At 38.4% G+C, this 15,441-nt stretch overlaps 1 protein-coding gene across 1 annotated transcript in view; it reads right to left on the bottom strand.

Annotated features, from left to right (window-relative positions):
* Nucleotides 1–389: 389 nt before the first annotated feature.
* Nucleotides 390–15,441, bottom strand: part of nsd1a (nuclear receptor binding SET domain protein 1a) — a 50,881-nt gene continuing 35,829 nt past the window's right edge. Inside the window, exons 16-24 of the mRNA XM_057850347.1 lie at nt 12,978–13,134; nt 9,272–9,477; nt 9,085–9,197; nt 8,739–9,008; nt 8,557–8,673; nt 6,298–6,439; nt 6,111–6,217; nt 5,417–5,615; nt 390–1,480 (exon numbers count right to left, since the gene is read on the bottom strand). Of these exons, the coding sequence (XP_057706330.1) occupies nt 798–1,480; nt 5,417–5,615; nt 6,111–6,217; nt 6,298–6,439; nt 8,557–8,673; nt 8,739–9,008; nt 9,085–9,197; nt 9,272–9,477; nt 12,978–13,134 (1,994 nt within the window). The 3' untranslated portion in view covers nt 390–797. The remainder of the gene's footprint in view (nt 1,481–5,416; nt 5,616–6,110; nt 6,218–6,297; nt 6,440–8,556; nt 8,674–8,738; nt 9,009–9,084; nt 9,198–9,271; nt 9,478–12,977; nt 13,135–15,441) is intronic.

Raw genomic sequence — 15,441 nt, 5'->3', positions numbered from 1 at the left:
AGAGGTTGAGTCAAATTTAATCCATTTTAACTGGCTGCACGTGTGATTTAGTTATTTCCACCACCTGTTACAGTATGTGCCACAGGTAAGTAACGTGCTGTTAATTACACAAATCACATGATTTTTCAAAGGGTGCCAATACTTTTGTCCGGCCCATTTTGGGAATTTTGTGTTAAATGATGATTTAATTTTTTTTCATTATCTTCTGTGTTTTTTTTTTTTTTTTTTTCATTGCAAGCAAAATAAATGAAGATATTACTACCAAAGCATTTGTAATTGCAATCATTTTCTGGGCAAAATTCAGCATTATCTGACAGAATTGCTGGGGTGCCAATACTTTTTGCCAGCAGTGTATAGTGATTTCAGGTACCATTACTCATGTAGCTCAATGACTCCAGTGTGTTTATTTTTGCATTTTGGTCACAGTATAACATAAAAACATTGGTGTGGGAGTATTACAATGCTTCCACTTTTTTATTTTATTTTTTTTAAAACACGATTAAAACCGTAAAAATCTACAAAATGCCCTTGTGATTAGTCAGATATAAATTCTTGCTTTTTTACTATATTTCAAATGTGTTCAAGCAAGTCAAAGATGTAAACAATGTTTAGGAGAATGCACTAATAGCACCAGACACAAATGTAAACAGAAATAAAAAACTGAATGAAGGCGCCCCTCAGTCCAAAGCACCAATATGTGTCCTGTTTGTCAGTGCAGCAGTCTGGGACAGAGAAGGCAACATTGTACTGAGGAAATGCAAAGTTGCACTGCAGTACAGTAGGTAACTTTGTTCGAGTCACTTGATATCATCTTCTTCTCCGTCCTCATCATTATCGCCAGATTCTTCCTCTTCGTCATCACTGCAACTGTCAAACACATCTTCTTCCTCCTCCTCCTCCTGGCTGTCTTCATACAGCGGCTCATCTTCCACTAACTCTATTTCTCCAAGCACGATTTCTTCATTATCATCATCGTTATCATCCTCTTTGTCCTTGTCTACCTCTAACCCGCGCACCTCCCCGTCTTCCATTTGGCCATCTTCGCTCTGATCCTTGGAGGATGTCGAGCTCCAAGAAGCTTTCTCTCCTGACCTGTCTGTGATATAAGACCTGCAAGACGGGATGAAGCTGGAGGTAGCAGTCTTTGTGTTTATGTAGAGACGAGGAGGAGGGGGCTTGCGAGGTGAGGGAGTCAGGGCTGAACCTCCAGGACCTGAGACTGCAAGGGATGCGAGTGGCGCAGCAACAGAGGTGGGCTTGGGGACTGTGGCACATGGCACGTATTCGCGAATCTCGCCGGGCTCCAAGGGGTCAGGCCCGCAGGGGTCATGTTCACTGCAGGACATTTTGCCATCTAGCTTGGAGACGAAGAGCATGTCGTTGCAGTGTGCTTTGCAGAAAGAGTTGGGGCACATCTCACAGAAAGAAGATGCTTCTTCACCACAGACGTCACATTGATGCCACGGACACTCCCATCGTCCTGGAATTATATCATGGTCATTTACATTTTGTTCTGATTACTTTAAAACTTTTCAAAAACTTCAACTTTTACTGATTTCAACATTTATTAATTTGTTTCCATTTTTATATACAGTAGCCGGAAGTGGTACCTCTACTTACGAACATCTCTACAAACATAATTTTCATGTTACGACATGCCTAAATGGTAAAATATTGCCTCTTGTTTAAGAAATTTCAGTTCACGAGAGGCAATAATACTATACAATACTGTAAAATATACATACAGTGATACCTCAGCTCACGAACGCTTAAGCTCACTAACTTTTCGCCTCAAGAACATTAAATTCGCGAGCATATAGTCTCTGCTGACGAACTAGTTTTCGGCGGACGACCCAAACCACGCGGTCGAACAGCGCCACGAGAAGCTGACGCACGCTCACGGCGTCCCAGTTCGTCCCCTCCCTTTCGTTGAGTGCGGACGTGGTTTGTGTTTGATAGACATTTTGGACCATATTGAGTGTACTTTTGCTATTATGGGACCGAAAAAGACCGCACCACAGGCTAGTGTTAAGCCTAAGAAGACATTAAAGAAAATAAGGTATATTTTTGTGTAGTTTTAAGGCTTATTTAGTAGAAAATTATGTTTTATGGGGACCTGGGAATGGATTATTCTCATTTTAATGGTTTCTTATGGGAAATAAATGTTCGGAAAACGAACTTTTCGGCTTACACACACTTTCTGGGAACCAATTATGTTCGTGAGCTGAGGTATCACTGTATGTACTTTCTGCTTTCAATGTTGCGTCATAAGATTCTGCTGCGCTACTGGTCGTAATCCTTCCCATCATGCTTAAGTAATGGGATTCTGCTCTCCTATTTGCCTATTACTGATGACATCTCAATTTGGGTGTCGCAGTATGATGACGTGCACAGGCGTGGGCCGACATCCAAGCCAAGAGCACAAGTCTCGCGTTTTTGTCTCACAATGAGTTTTAAGGCCCACATGTGGTTCACTAGACTAGTAGCAGATGAGAGCACAGGTCACCTCACATTTTGTGTCACGAAGAGTGAGACAGGCGATAGGCACCATCGATCTCATTGAATAGGGGACACTGCCTTACTCGAAAGGTTAGATATACAGTGAGGAAAATAAGTAGGTTCTCCAACTTACAAATGATGGGTGGGTTTTAAATTTTCATGGTACGTGCTTGTCCGCTGTGAGAGACAATGTAAAAAAAAAATCCACAAATCACTGTGTGATTTTTTTAACAATATATTAGTATTGTACTGCTGTAAATAATTATTTGAAAACCTGTCTATTAGCTAGAATTGTGAGCCTGAAAGACCTGATAGTCGCCCTTAAAAAGTCTAATGAATACGTAAGTGGAGGTGGACTTTTTGAGTCTGACTGTTTGAACTGTTTGAGGCTGTTAGCTGCATATAAACACCTGTCCACCCCAAACAATCAGGAAGACTCCAATTCCTAACATGGTCAAAACCAAAGAGCTGTCCAAATACATGACAGACAAAATTGTAGACCTCTACAAGGCTGGACAGGGTTACGGGGCAGCTGCCAAGCAGCTTGGTGGTATAAGACCCACTGTTGGAGCAATTATTATAAAATGGAAGAAGCTAAACATGATGGCCAATCTCCCTCAAACTGGGGCTCCATGCAAAATCTACCTCATAGGGTCTCAATGAACCTAAGAATGGTGAGGAATCAGTCAAGAACTACACAGGGGGAGCTGGTCAATGAGCTGGGACCACTATTTCCAAGGTTACTGTCGGTAATACACTAAGACGTCATGATTTAAAATCTTGCATGGCACGGAAGGGTTCCCCTGCTTAAACCAGCATATGTCCAGGCCCATTTTAACTTTGCCAGTGGCCATTTGGATGATCCAGAGGAGTCATGGGAGAGATTTATGTGGTCATATGAGAACAAAATTGAACCTTTTGGTCTTAATTCCACCAATAGTGCTTGGGGGAAGAAGAATGAAGAGTACCATCCAAGAACACCATCCCTACTGTGAAGCATGGGGGTGGTAGTATCATGCTTTGGGGGTTTCTCTGCATATGGTACTAGATAACTGCACTTTATGAAGGAGAGGCTGACCAGGGCCATGTACTGTGAGATTTTGTGAATGAACCTCCTTCCCTCAGTTGGAGCACTGAAAATGGGTGGTGACTGGGTCTTCCAACATGACAATGGCCAGAAGCAGACAGCCAGAATAACCTAGGAGTGGCTTTGAAAAAAGCATATCAAGCTTCTGGAGGGGCATAGCCAGTCTCCAGACCTAAACCCAAGAGAAAATCTTTGGAGGAAGATCAAACTCTGTGTTTCTTAGTGACAGCCCAGAAACCTGATTGATCTAGAGAAGATCTACGTGGAGCAGTGGTGCACAATCCCTGCTGCCGTCTGTGCAAACCTGGTGAAAAATGCTACTGTACCAAATATTAACCTGTTTTTTTTTCAGGTGTTGAAATACTTATTTACAGCAGTATAATACAAATAATTTGTAAAAAAAAAAAAACATACACTTTGATTTCTGGATTTTTTAAAAGATTGTCCCTCACACTAGACAAGCAACTACCATGAAAATTTCAAACCCGCCCATCATTTCCAAAATCGCAGGGTGTTCAAATACTTATTTTTACTCACTGAATATTGTTTTACTTCTTCCTTTACATTATGTTTTATTATGTACTTCATTACAGGTGTTAACGGTTAGGTTATGTATATATGGAATGATTCAAATGTGTTTGGCTGTTGTTTTATTCCTGTTTTATCCCGATTATAAAATTTAATGTGGCGTTTCAGTAGTGCTTGGAACAGATTAAGGCATTTACATGGAAAACGCGTCTCTACTTACGGAATTTTCAGGTTACATAAATAAATCTTGAAATAAAAAATATTGAAATAATATTATAAGGATACAGGTCAAGCCCAGGCTTCTCCTGTCAGCCCTTGTCTTTTCTTCGGTTTTCTTCGGGTTAATCTTATTACAATGCTATCTTGTAACTGTCAATGACACCGATGATGATCACAATAAACAATAAACAACAATATTTAATTAACAATGTAATATTTTTGGCACTTTGGTACTCCATAAACATTGCAGTTTGAAGAGCAATTGAGTTTAGACAACAACAAGCCCAAGCATACTGTATGAATGTAACCTCAAGATTGCTGCTTGTACAATTTGCACCTTAACCCTAATTGTATAAGAAAAAAATACAATGCTCTAGGATTAAAGACATAAATGTTTTAGAACATTTAAGCAATTTAGCCCAAGGAGGAGCTATTTTTCAAGTTAGAGCCTGTCACTTGGTTCTGGGGGGTGTAATACTATTAATGGTATTATTTCTAACACCCTCTTGCATGAGGGCAAAGAGTGTGCCACTGTTGAACAAGCTAAACAAATGCTGAATGTAACTCAAAACTATGACCTTGTCCTCTTAAGCGTATTCATATGAGATTTTAATGAATACCGCAAAAGTAACAGTTACAACAAAATGTATTTACATTCTCTTTTGTGTTTTCTTATTTTTTTATACAATACAGCACTATTCTATAATAAAATACGTATTTTTTTCGAGTAGCTCAAAAATTAAATGGCGGCTCAATAGATTTGATATACTGTATGAGTAAACTATTTACAAGCTTGGTAACGAAACAAACTAAAGCTCTTAAGTCAATGTAACACTGCAATACATAATAAAATTGCTTTTGATCAAAAAATTATTTTTATGCCATTGTCTATTGTAAGGAAAATAATCTCACTTTTTGAGGACAACTCTTTGAAGTAGAGCTCTCATATTGGCGGACCCCCTCACATGTGCCATACATACCTAATTGTTGGATTGCTCTGTCTTTGAGCAAAAATGAGAGCTAAAAAAAGTATTATTTCTTACTGTATGTACACTCGATGGTGTATTGCACATGAATACTTGCCTGCGGGTCTCTTGGCCAAGTTGAGACAGTCAGCGTGGTAGACTTTTGGGCAACCAGGCTTCTTGCATGACACAATTTGGCCCCCATCACCGCAGCTGAAACACTCGTCCTCCCTTTCTTTGGTCACCACTTGTTTGGTCTTCTTCTTCATGCCCCCTCTCCTCTTCCCTTCTTTCAACTTCTCAGCTGGTGGCTGATTCTGAACAACAAGGAGGTGGGCGAAAGGTAAGATTTCAGGTCATTTATTAACTCTTTTCTCAATTAGTCAAGGATTTATGACCACCCGCAGCACACAGCCAACAGCAGCTAATGTTACTGTTTACATTGACTGAAGGCGTGCAAACACCCCAGAAATGGCGGCCAACCACTAGAGGGCGACATACACAAATCTCTACTCGCATTAGTCAATAGAGTAGACATACTGATGTGTCAAAATGCACAGGCCAGATTGTGGTCATTAGAAAATTAAATATGAATTCTCTGCAGCCCGGTAACAAATGCGCCACAGACTGGTACCGGTCCCCGGCGGTTGGGGATCCCTGCCTTATAGGACTGAGTATTTTTATTTCATTAGAAGAGTAGAAGACGGCAAAATCAATATTGGTGTAATCAAGTCGAACAAGCCCAAGCCACACAGTCCTAAAACCCTGACAACTTTCATAATGAGAGCATTTGGAGTTTCAATTTTTTTTACCTTGGGTCGAACACCAAGAAAGCCACTGCAATTGGGCGCGCCACATTTACAGGCAGTCTTGCCATTGCCAAGACACTCTAGGTTGTAGTTGAAAGTCAGCTCCACGCCTACAGTAACATACTTCATGTTAGCACTGCACTCTGCATTGTACAAACTACAATAACAAGTTGCAGACTACTGATCAAACCTTTTAGGATGTCTTGTAGAGCAAACAGTCCCACACGGGTGTCTCCATTCACAGTCCATTTCTGAGTTTCACAATTTGGCTGGCAGCTGTGATTCATGAAGCGTGCCTGATTCCCTTTGGGTCCTGCGTCAATGATTCTGTCCTGGAATGGAATTTTTTTTTTTTTAAAAAGAACATGCATTATTGCAGATATAACAGCACTTGTGCTTGCCTTGCATTTTCTGTTAAATACAAGTGACCTTGCATTATTTTTTTTACATTAATTTACTTAACCTTTGATGTCATTTTTTTATCGGGTGTTAGACAATTTACATTGAAAAGGCCCATGTTGTTTTTCAAGCTATTTTACTTCATTTTTCCCTTGCCTCAGCAAACAGCTGGATTCTCATTAATAAGTTTTCAATTCTTTGCTCCGATTGGCAGTTGGACGAGTGGGTGTGTCTTTGGTTAGTTATTCTATATTTTATTTGGCTAAAGACCTCGCATGTATGGTAGTAAAGAAAAACTAATGCAAATATATGTACAGTGGTATGAAAAAGTATCTGAACATTTTGTAATTTCTCACATTTCTGCATAAAACCATCAGATATGCTTGGATCTTTGTCAAAATCACACAGGTGAAAATACAGTGTCTGCTTTAACTAAAACCACCCAAACATTTATATGTTTTCATATTTTATTGAGAATAGCATGCAAACAATGACAGAAGGGGGAAAAATAAGTAAGTGAACCCTCTGCCTAAGGAGACCTAAAGAACAATTGAAACCAATTTTTATCAAACATTTTAAGTCGGGTGTGCGCCCAATCACTGATGAGTGGTTTAAATCTGCCCTGCCAACTATAAAACACACAAATGGTAAGAAATGTCTTGATGAAAAGCACTGTCTGATGTGCATCATGGCTCGGCCAAAAGAGCTGCCTGAAGACCTGCGATCAAGGATTGTTGATTTGTATAAAGCTTGGAAAGGATACAAAAACCATCTCTAAAAGCCTGAATGTTCATCAATCGACAGTCAGAGAAGTTGTCTACAAATGGAGAGGGTTTGGCACTGTTGCTTCTCTCCCAAGAAGTGGCCGTTTACCAAATATGACGCCAAGAGTTCAGCGCAGAATACTCAGAGAGGTAAAAAAAGGCACCCTAGAGTGTCTGCTAAAGACTTACAGAAATCACTGGCACACTCCAATATCTCTGTGCACACATCAACTATATATAAAACTATGGCCAAAAATGGCGCTCATTGGAAGACTCCATGGAGGAAGCCACTGCTGTCTAAAAAAAACATTGTTGCTCATTTAATGTTCGCAAAAAGGCACTTGGACACTCCACAGAAGTTTTGGCAAAATATTTTGTGGACTGATTAAACCAAAGTTGAATCGTTTGGGAGTAACATAAAATGTGTGGAGGAAAAAAGGAACAGCTCACTAACATCAACACCTCATCCCCACCATGAAGCACGGTGGAGGGAACATCATGATTTGGGGCTGTTTAGCTGCCTCAGGGCCTCGACAACTTGCAATCATTAATGGAAGAATGAATTCAAAAGTTTATCACGATGTTTTGCAGGAAAACCCGAGGCCGTCTGTCAGAATGGTTTCAGAAGAACAAAATACATGTTCTGGAGGGTCAAGTCAAAGTCCAGACTTGAACCCCATCGAGATGCTGTGGCATGACCTTAAGACAGCGATTCATGCCAGATATCCCAGGAATCTGATTGAACTACAGCAGTTTTCTGGAGAAGAATGGGCCAAGATTAGCCCTGATTGATGTGCCAGACTGATCTGCAGCTATAGGAAGTGTTTGGTTGAAGTTATTGCTGCCAAAGAGGAGGGGGGGGGGCACAAAGTATTAAATGTGTTGGTTCACTTACTTATTTTCCCCCTTCTGTCATTTTTTGCATACTATCCTCATTACAATAAGAAGACCTATAAATGAGTGGTTTTAGTTAAAGCAGACATTGTGTTTCATCTGTGTGATTATGACAAAGATCAGATAACATTTGATGGTTATTTTATGCAGAAATGTGAGAAATTCCAAAAGGTTCAGACACTTTTTAATACTACTGTATATTTACATTAAATTTGTTCAGCTTTATTATGTGTGCCAGCAACCCTCTGTCAGAAAACCAGGAAATGAGCCAATTTTTATAATCAATCTTTAGGAAATGAAGGCCTGACTACAGCAAAATCTGGTTCTGAAATGCTTAGGGATTGCTCCTAAAATAATTTTAAGCTGTTTATGAACTTGTCTGAGTTTCTTACCTTATCTAATGTCAGCATGTAGAAATTATAGATGTCTTTTTCCTGAGCATGTTTGATTCTGGCCCGACATTCTTCTTCATCAATCACTTCCCCGACATATTCACTCACGAAGGCTCCCTGTGAAGAGGAACAACAGCGCATTAGTGATAAACCACTGAGAAAAAAACACATTACGGACCCACCTTCTTAATATCAGACACGCTGCGTAAACCCCAGCCACGTGACAGCGTCCTGAATATTTCAACAGTTGTGTATTGACGTTTTGTGAAGGTCTGGTTTTGACATCGCTCCCCTGCAGCGCAAACCTGGGGGTGGCACTCGTACAGCAACATTCGATTGATGCACTCTGAATCCACGCCGCACGGATTCTCGTCTGACGCCTTGCAGTTGCAGCGTGGGACCTCAGACAGGTCAGCTGTGATTATCTGCACCTTACCAATTGGCTTATTTACCTAAAAAGGCAAGACATGCACTTTAATTTATTATGAACTGCTGGTAACAAACAAAACACACATTTATAAAAAGCACCTTAATGTGTTTGTATGGAGGAGGTTTTTTATGAATCTTTCTGTCCTCCTGAAGCTGCTTCATTTCCTTTTCTGCTTGAAGCTCTTTGAACCGCTTTGCTGCTTCAGTCAGGGCTAAAAAGACGCAATTTTACTGGTAACATTCAAATAATGCTTTCCAATTTAAAATGCTAAAACGCTCAGCTTACCCTTCTTGTACACCGCATCTGCCCCTTTTCCCATTTTTTCAATGTTGTTAGTATCACCATCCATGTAGGGGAACACACGGGCCTGGTAAGTCCATACAAAATCCTTGGAGCCAAAAAACTGCACTGGGAACTCTCCGACCTCATGTTTCATCCTCAAGATATTATTTGGGACATCTTTGTCAAGACACACTTCAGCAGGCCACCACCTAAACAGAGTTCAAGTAGGATTGAATTTGACAAATACAAAATCAGCAAATATCATACTTAGTGCAAGTAAGCCAGTCGCGATATGCAATAAGTCGATTTATCAGGCGGCAATTTTCCTGGCTGTAATTTATCCCCTTGTGTGTGCTGCATGCACTCGGCAAATGTGTGTGTTGATTCCATATGAGACTCTAGTTCCTTTTACAGATGTTTATTGGTCATCAACACGCCATAGAAATAAAGTTCAGCGATACAAAATAAGGAAACACAGCTAGATTAAAAATTGTAGAAATGTTAGCATTGCTACAATGGGCTAATGGAAAAAAGACAATGTACGAACCACTTTACCCTGCTATAAAACATTGGCAGTTTTGTCCAAATCACAAAATTGTGTTTAAGAGGTGACACTTTAAACATGAAAACTCGCCGTTTTACAGCATTTGCAAACAATGAGAGAGAAAAAAAATCGATTACTGACCTCCCATGCATAATGAAAAGTGTTTTTTTTTTTTTTTTTTTTTTTTTTTCCAATGGAGTGTAAAGCGTACAGTTAGCGGCTTAGGGAACATACTTCTGGTGAACATTTCAAAATACAAGCACGTCATGTTCAAAATGTAAACAAAGATTTCTGGAGTCACTCTCATATACTTTAGAGTTTACGCTAAGAATAGCTTTAAAATGACACACAATATGAAAAATCTGTTTGGCAATGAATAATTTGGCTTCAAATCTGTATGCACACTTTGCAGGACAAAATGACAGTTATTTTGGATCAAATAAACACTTTTGATGGGCTCTAATTGACAGAACAAAAAAGGAATTGGGTTTCTCATCTATTTCATATTTTGCACTGAGCTAGCTTTCAAATGACTTGTTATGCATTGAGTGTGTGTGTTTTTTGTGTTTTTAAAAAAATATTTTTAATATAGTTTGTGTTTTATTTAAGAACAACAATATATTGCATTTTAATGGGGGATTTATTAGGATGTATTGTCACTGCATTAGTGGTTGAATTGGTTAAAAAAAAATATCACATTGGCAATAATTTAAGAGATAATATATACAGGGTGACCCCAAAAAAAGTTTACACTCAGTTGACTGCTTGTTTAAAAGCCATTGAAACATATCTAAATAGTTTGTCATGCTTAAGTGATTCATTAAGGTCACTCAATGCAGCTGGTAATCTCTCGTCTCTACAATTCCTGTGCTTCGGCTGAAAATGAAGAAAACTTTAGCTGTACCTGAATTGCTGCGTGCCGGTCTGACACCTACTGAGATTGCAGCAAATCTGAGAATATCCAGATGTGCAGTCTACAAAGTTAAAAAGAAGCTGAAAGATACTGGAACAGCCTCACGAAAACCTGGGTCTGGAAAACCCGATCTGTGCGGACCAAAAAATTGATTGACAAGGTGATAAATGGCCACCCCAGAGTCCAGATCTCAATCCCCTGGATTATAGCATATGGGCAATTGTGGAGGACAGTGCCTGTAAGAAGCCACAAACTTCTGTGGCAGCCTTGGAGAGGTCCATTGTTAGATCTTGGGAAAAGATGACAGCATCCTACATAAAGAAGCGTTCCGCAGGCGCCTGGAGGCTGTTGTGACACTTAAGGGAGGACACATTGAAAAATAGAGTGTACTGTACATGTTCTTTACAATAATGTATAATTTGTGATTAAATTCTAATTCTAAGATGAATAAACATGGCATTTAAATTGTATTACGGCAGTGTAAACTTTTTTTTGGGGTCACCCTGTAGTCAAATAAAATTTGTTATTGCGACAGGCCTAGGTGCAAGGTATTATTGCTTTCAAATTGTCAGATATATCCAATATTTTTGAGACTGTACTTGCAATGAATATCATCATATTAACCAGGAATACCTAATATGCACTTACTGGAGATAAGCAAATCTCAAATAATAGGTTGTGACTATCTTGCCAGCATCTCGGCCGTGAACGTTTGTGTAACATTTGTTTGAAATAGTGTAAATACACTGTATTTACACTTTTTAAAACAATATATATATTAATCTTTATCAAATATCCTTGCGGCCCTAGCAAGGATAAGCAGAACGAAAAATGAATGAACCTTTTCAAATATACAAATGAAAGGAGAATGAATTAAATTTTCAAATTGAATTCACAACAGTGCATTTATAAAGTACAGTTGAATTGTATTTAACTTAACGTACAAAAGATTGACATTTAATATTTTACATGCTTTTCTCCAGATATCTAAACATGGAGTTAACCCTTTGGGAAGGCAAAGTTACTTTTTTCTTTTCGTAACTCAGAAAAAAAAATTAACCTAATAAAGACCTGCAGTCCACATACCATAAATTTCATAATGGTATTGACGCGGCCGATCGGTGATGCACTGAGCCTCACATTCAAGTCCGGAGCAGCCCAGTGCAAGAGAAGCTATTCACAAAAACATGCACGCAGCGATCTAAAGCCGGATTTCTGTTGAAAAAGTACGAAAGCTGTACCGCATACAAAAAGAAAGGATTGTCTCAGGAGTGATTTGTTCGAGGATCAAGGTAATTATTCAATGTTTCGTACCATGCATTCATTTTGAAACATTGTGAAAAAAAATCAATGGGAGAAATTAGCTGCTACTGCATTGGCATCATAGTTCGCAATATTTACGTAAAATAAATGCCAACAGCATGTTTTTTTTTTTTGCTTTTAACCAAGAATAGAGATTACTTTACATCCATATCTGTAAAGATTTCTGGGATTTAAGTTTTTGTTCACAAGAACTTTCACCAGAAAAGCTATGTTTACATAAGGCGGCCACTAGCTACATTCACTAACACACTAGCATTGTACTTCAACATATTTACTGTACGTAAAATAAATGCTAACTGCAGGTTTTTGTTTTTTTTTTTGCTTTTAACCAAGAATCAAGACTTTTACGTCGAAATCCATAAAGAATTGTGTCTGTGATTCCACTCGATCAGCTTTGATGGCATCCCCAACAATGCAGGACCCTTATGTACTGGCCCCGCGCCCCGTCAATAAATTATGAAGTCTATGCACATACAGTGACATTATGTGTTCTACATGACCCAAAATGTCCAAATATGTGGACGCCAGGTCTCAATTTTATATATATATATATATAAATTCACTATTGTATTTTTTAAAGGTATTTTTATACATTTTTTAATGAATGAATGATAGTATAAATCAATAAATGTTGGTAAAACCAAAATTAATAAAATAAATGTAGAAAAACAGAAATATGGCACCCAATTACACTCTATTTTTGTGGGGTTTTTTGTTTTAAAAATTCATAGTATTTATGAGTGCCCTATAAATGGTTAATGTTCAGTCTGTGGCTTGAAAAAAATAATTAAACATCAATTAAAACTTTTGGCCCCACTATGATGGTGGTACATGTAAAGCCAAGTACTTTTTGAGGTGGTACTTGATGTAAAATGTTCAAGAACCATTGTTCTACTTTATTTTACATATATCCAAACATTGACCCTTACCTGTAGCGTCCCCATTTGACCCACAGTATGTCCTTGTTCCGTGGCCTCTTTCCTGCCTTGCAATCATTGCAGAACCAGCTACCTTGAGGCATCTCGATATTGAGACATTCCTGATGAAAAGCAGCAGGACAGGCTTCACAGCAAAGCAGGCTGCCTCCTGAAAAATCGCACCAAAAGCATTCAAAGCCCTGGAATGTGCTGATATATTATTGTGGTTTTCTTGACTTAAGGATTTTATCCTTTATTTCTGACTATGTGAGGAGGAATATTTAAAGAAAAAAAGCATGTTCACAAGTTATTTTTGTAACTGTATACTGTATGTACAATAGAAGTTGATAAAAAAAAAAAACTATCCTGTTTGAATCAAAGAAAAAATGTCTTTTGAATAATATGTACAAGTTCATCAACGATGAAAAAGAGACTGTAACAACCTGGCGACATTTGAACGGGATCAAAATAAAGCTGTGACTGTACTCAAACTATTCTCTTATTTGAAAGAGAATAGTTTGAAAATAAATTATCAACATGCATACAGTGAGAAACATTCAACTGTGACTGCATTAACCAAGATGATGGACGACTGGTTGTGGGAAATGGATCAAAATAACATTGTTGGTGCTGTACTACTGGATTTTTCTGCAGCTTTTGATCTAATTGATCATAATATTCTGTTGAAAAAGCTTGAATGTTATGGTTTTGCCCAATCAGCTGTTCAGTTTCTCAGCAATTACTTACATCACAGGAAACAACTAGTTTACTAAAATGGCTGTTACTCAGATGTAAGAACTGTAAAAGACGGCGTGCCCCAAGGCAGTCGCCTTGATCCACTTTTGTACACAATACTTACAAATGATATACGATCAGTGATGATGGATGACGGCATTTCAATGTTTACGTACGACAACTCTGTACTTAGCAGGGAAGTCAATCCATGAAGTAAAGGCAAAACTACAGCGAGAACCTTTAAGTATTGTTAACTGGGCTAAAAGCAAAAAAGTCATCTTAAACATGAAAAAAAAAAAAACCTACAAATATAGTCATTTGTACCAACTACTCATTAACAGCAAATACTCAGCTCAACCTGAAAATGAATCTTCTTCTTTACCTTTAGAGGTCGCCGTAGCGAATCAGTTGTCTCCACACAACCCTGTTAATAGACTACATGATGGTATTGACAGGTCACATCGGGCACATACTGCGCCCCCCCCTTCAAGCAGGGGGCCGCCCACATCAAGAGGAGCTATTCACAAACACTCGCACGCAGCATATGTAACGCCGGATTTAGTTGAAAAAGTAAGAAAGCTTTACCGTATACCAACAGGAAGGATTGTCTTAGGAGTGATTTGTTCGAGGATTCAAGGTAATTATATTTTTCGTACCATGCATGCATTTTGAAACGTGAAAAAAATTAGGGGAGAAATTAACTGCGACGGACTCGCATCGTCCTTTGACATATTTATGTAAAATAAATGCTACTGGCACGTTTTTTTTTTTTTTTTTTTTTGCTTTTAACCAATAATCGAGACCTTCCAATCGTCCATACCTATAAAGAATTCAGGGATTTAAGTATTCATTTACAAGAATTGAAACGTAAAAAGCTCTTTGTTGTGGTAAGGCTGAACCACAGTGTGACTTGAAGACGAGCAGCACATTTGACATATTTACTTAAAATAAATTCTACCTGCACGTTTTTGTTTTTGTTTTTTTTTTTTTTTTTCTGCTTTTAACCAAGAATCAAGACTGTTTTACGTCTATATCTATAAAGAATTCAGGGATTTAAGCATTTATTCACAAGAATTTAAAAGTAAAAAGCTCTTTGTTGTGGTAATGCAGTGCCACAGTGTGATTTTAAGATGAGCAGCACATTCGACATTTACTTAAAATAAATTCTACCTGTGCGCTTTGTTTTTTATTTTAACCAAGAATCGAGACTGTTTTACGTCAATATCTATAAAGAATTCAGGGACTGAAGTATTTATTCACAAGAATTTTCAACGTAAAAAGCTCTTTGTGGTGATAAGGCGGCGCCACAGTGTTTAAAAGACTAGCAGCACATTCGCCATATTTACGTAAAATAAATGGTAAATGCCCATGTTTTTTTTGCTTTTAACCAAGAATCGAGACTGTTTTACGTCAATATCTATAAAGAATTCAGGGATTTAAGCATTTATTTACCAATTTTCAACATAAAAAGCTCTTTGACGAGCATCGTCCTTCGACATATTTACGTAAAATAAACACTAACTGGACGTTTTTTTTTTTTTTTTTTTGCTTCGAACCAATAATCGAGTCCGTTTTTACGTCCATATCTTTAAAGAATTCAGGGATTTAAGCATTTATTCACAAGATTTTTCAACGAAAAAAGCTCTTTGTCTGAGTTTCCACTCGGTCAGCTTTGACGGCGATAGGCTCCTGTTAATCGGCCCCGCGCCCCGTCAATACCGTTATGAAGTGTATGCCCTGT

The sequence above is a fragment of the Corythoichthys intestinalis genome, chromosome 11 (genome assembly GCF_030265065.1).
Source record: "Corythoichthys intestinalis isolate RoL2023-P3 chromosome 11, ASM3026506v1, whole genome shotgun sequence".
Classification (NCBI taxonomy): Eukaryota; Metazoa; Chordata; class Actinopteri; order Syngnathiformes; family Syngnathidae; genus Corythoichthys; species Corythoichthys intestinalis.
The sequence above is the reverse complement of the archived record's forward strand: the minus strand, read 5'-3'. Positions and strand labels throughout refer to the sequence as shown.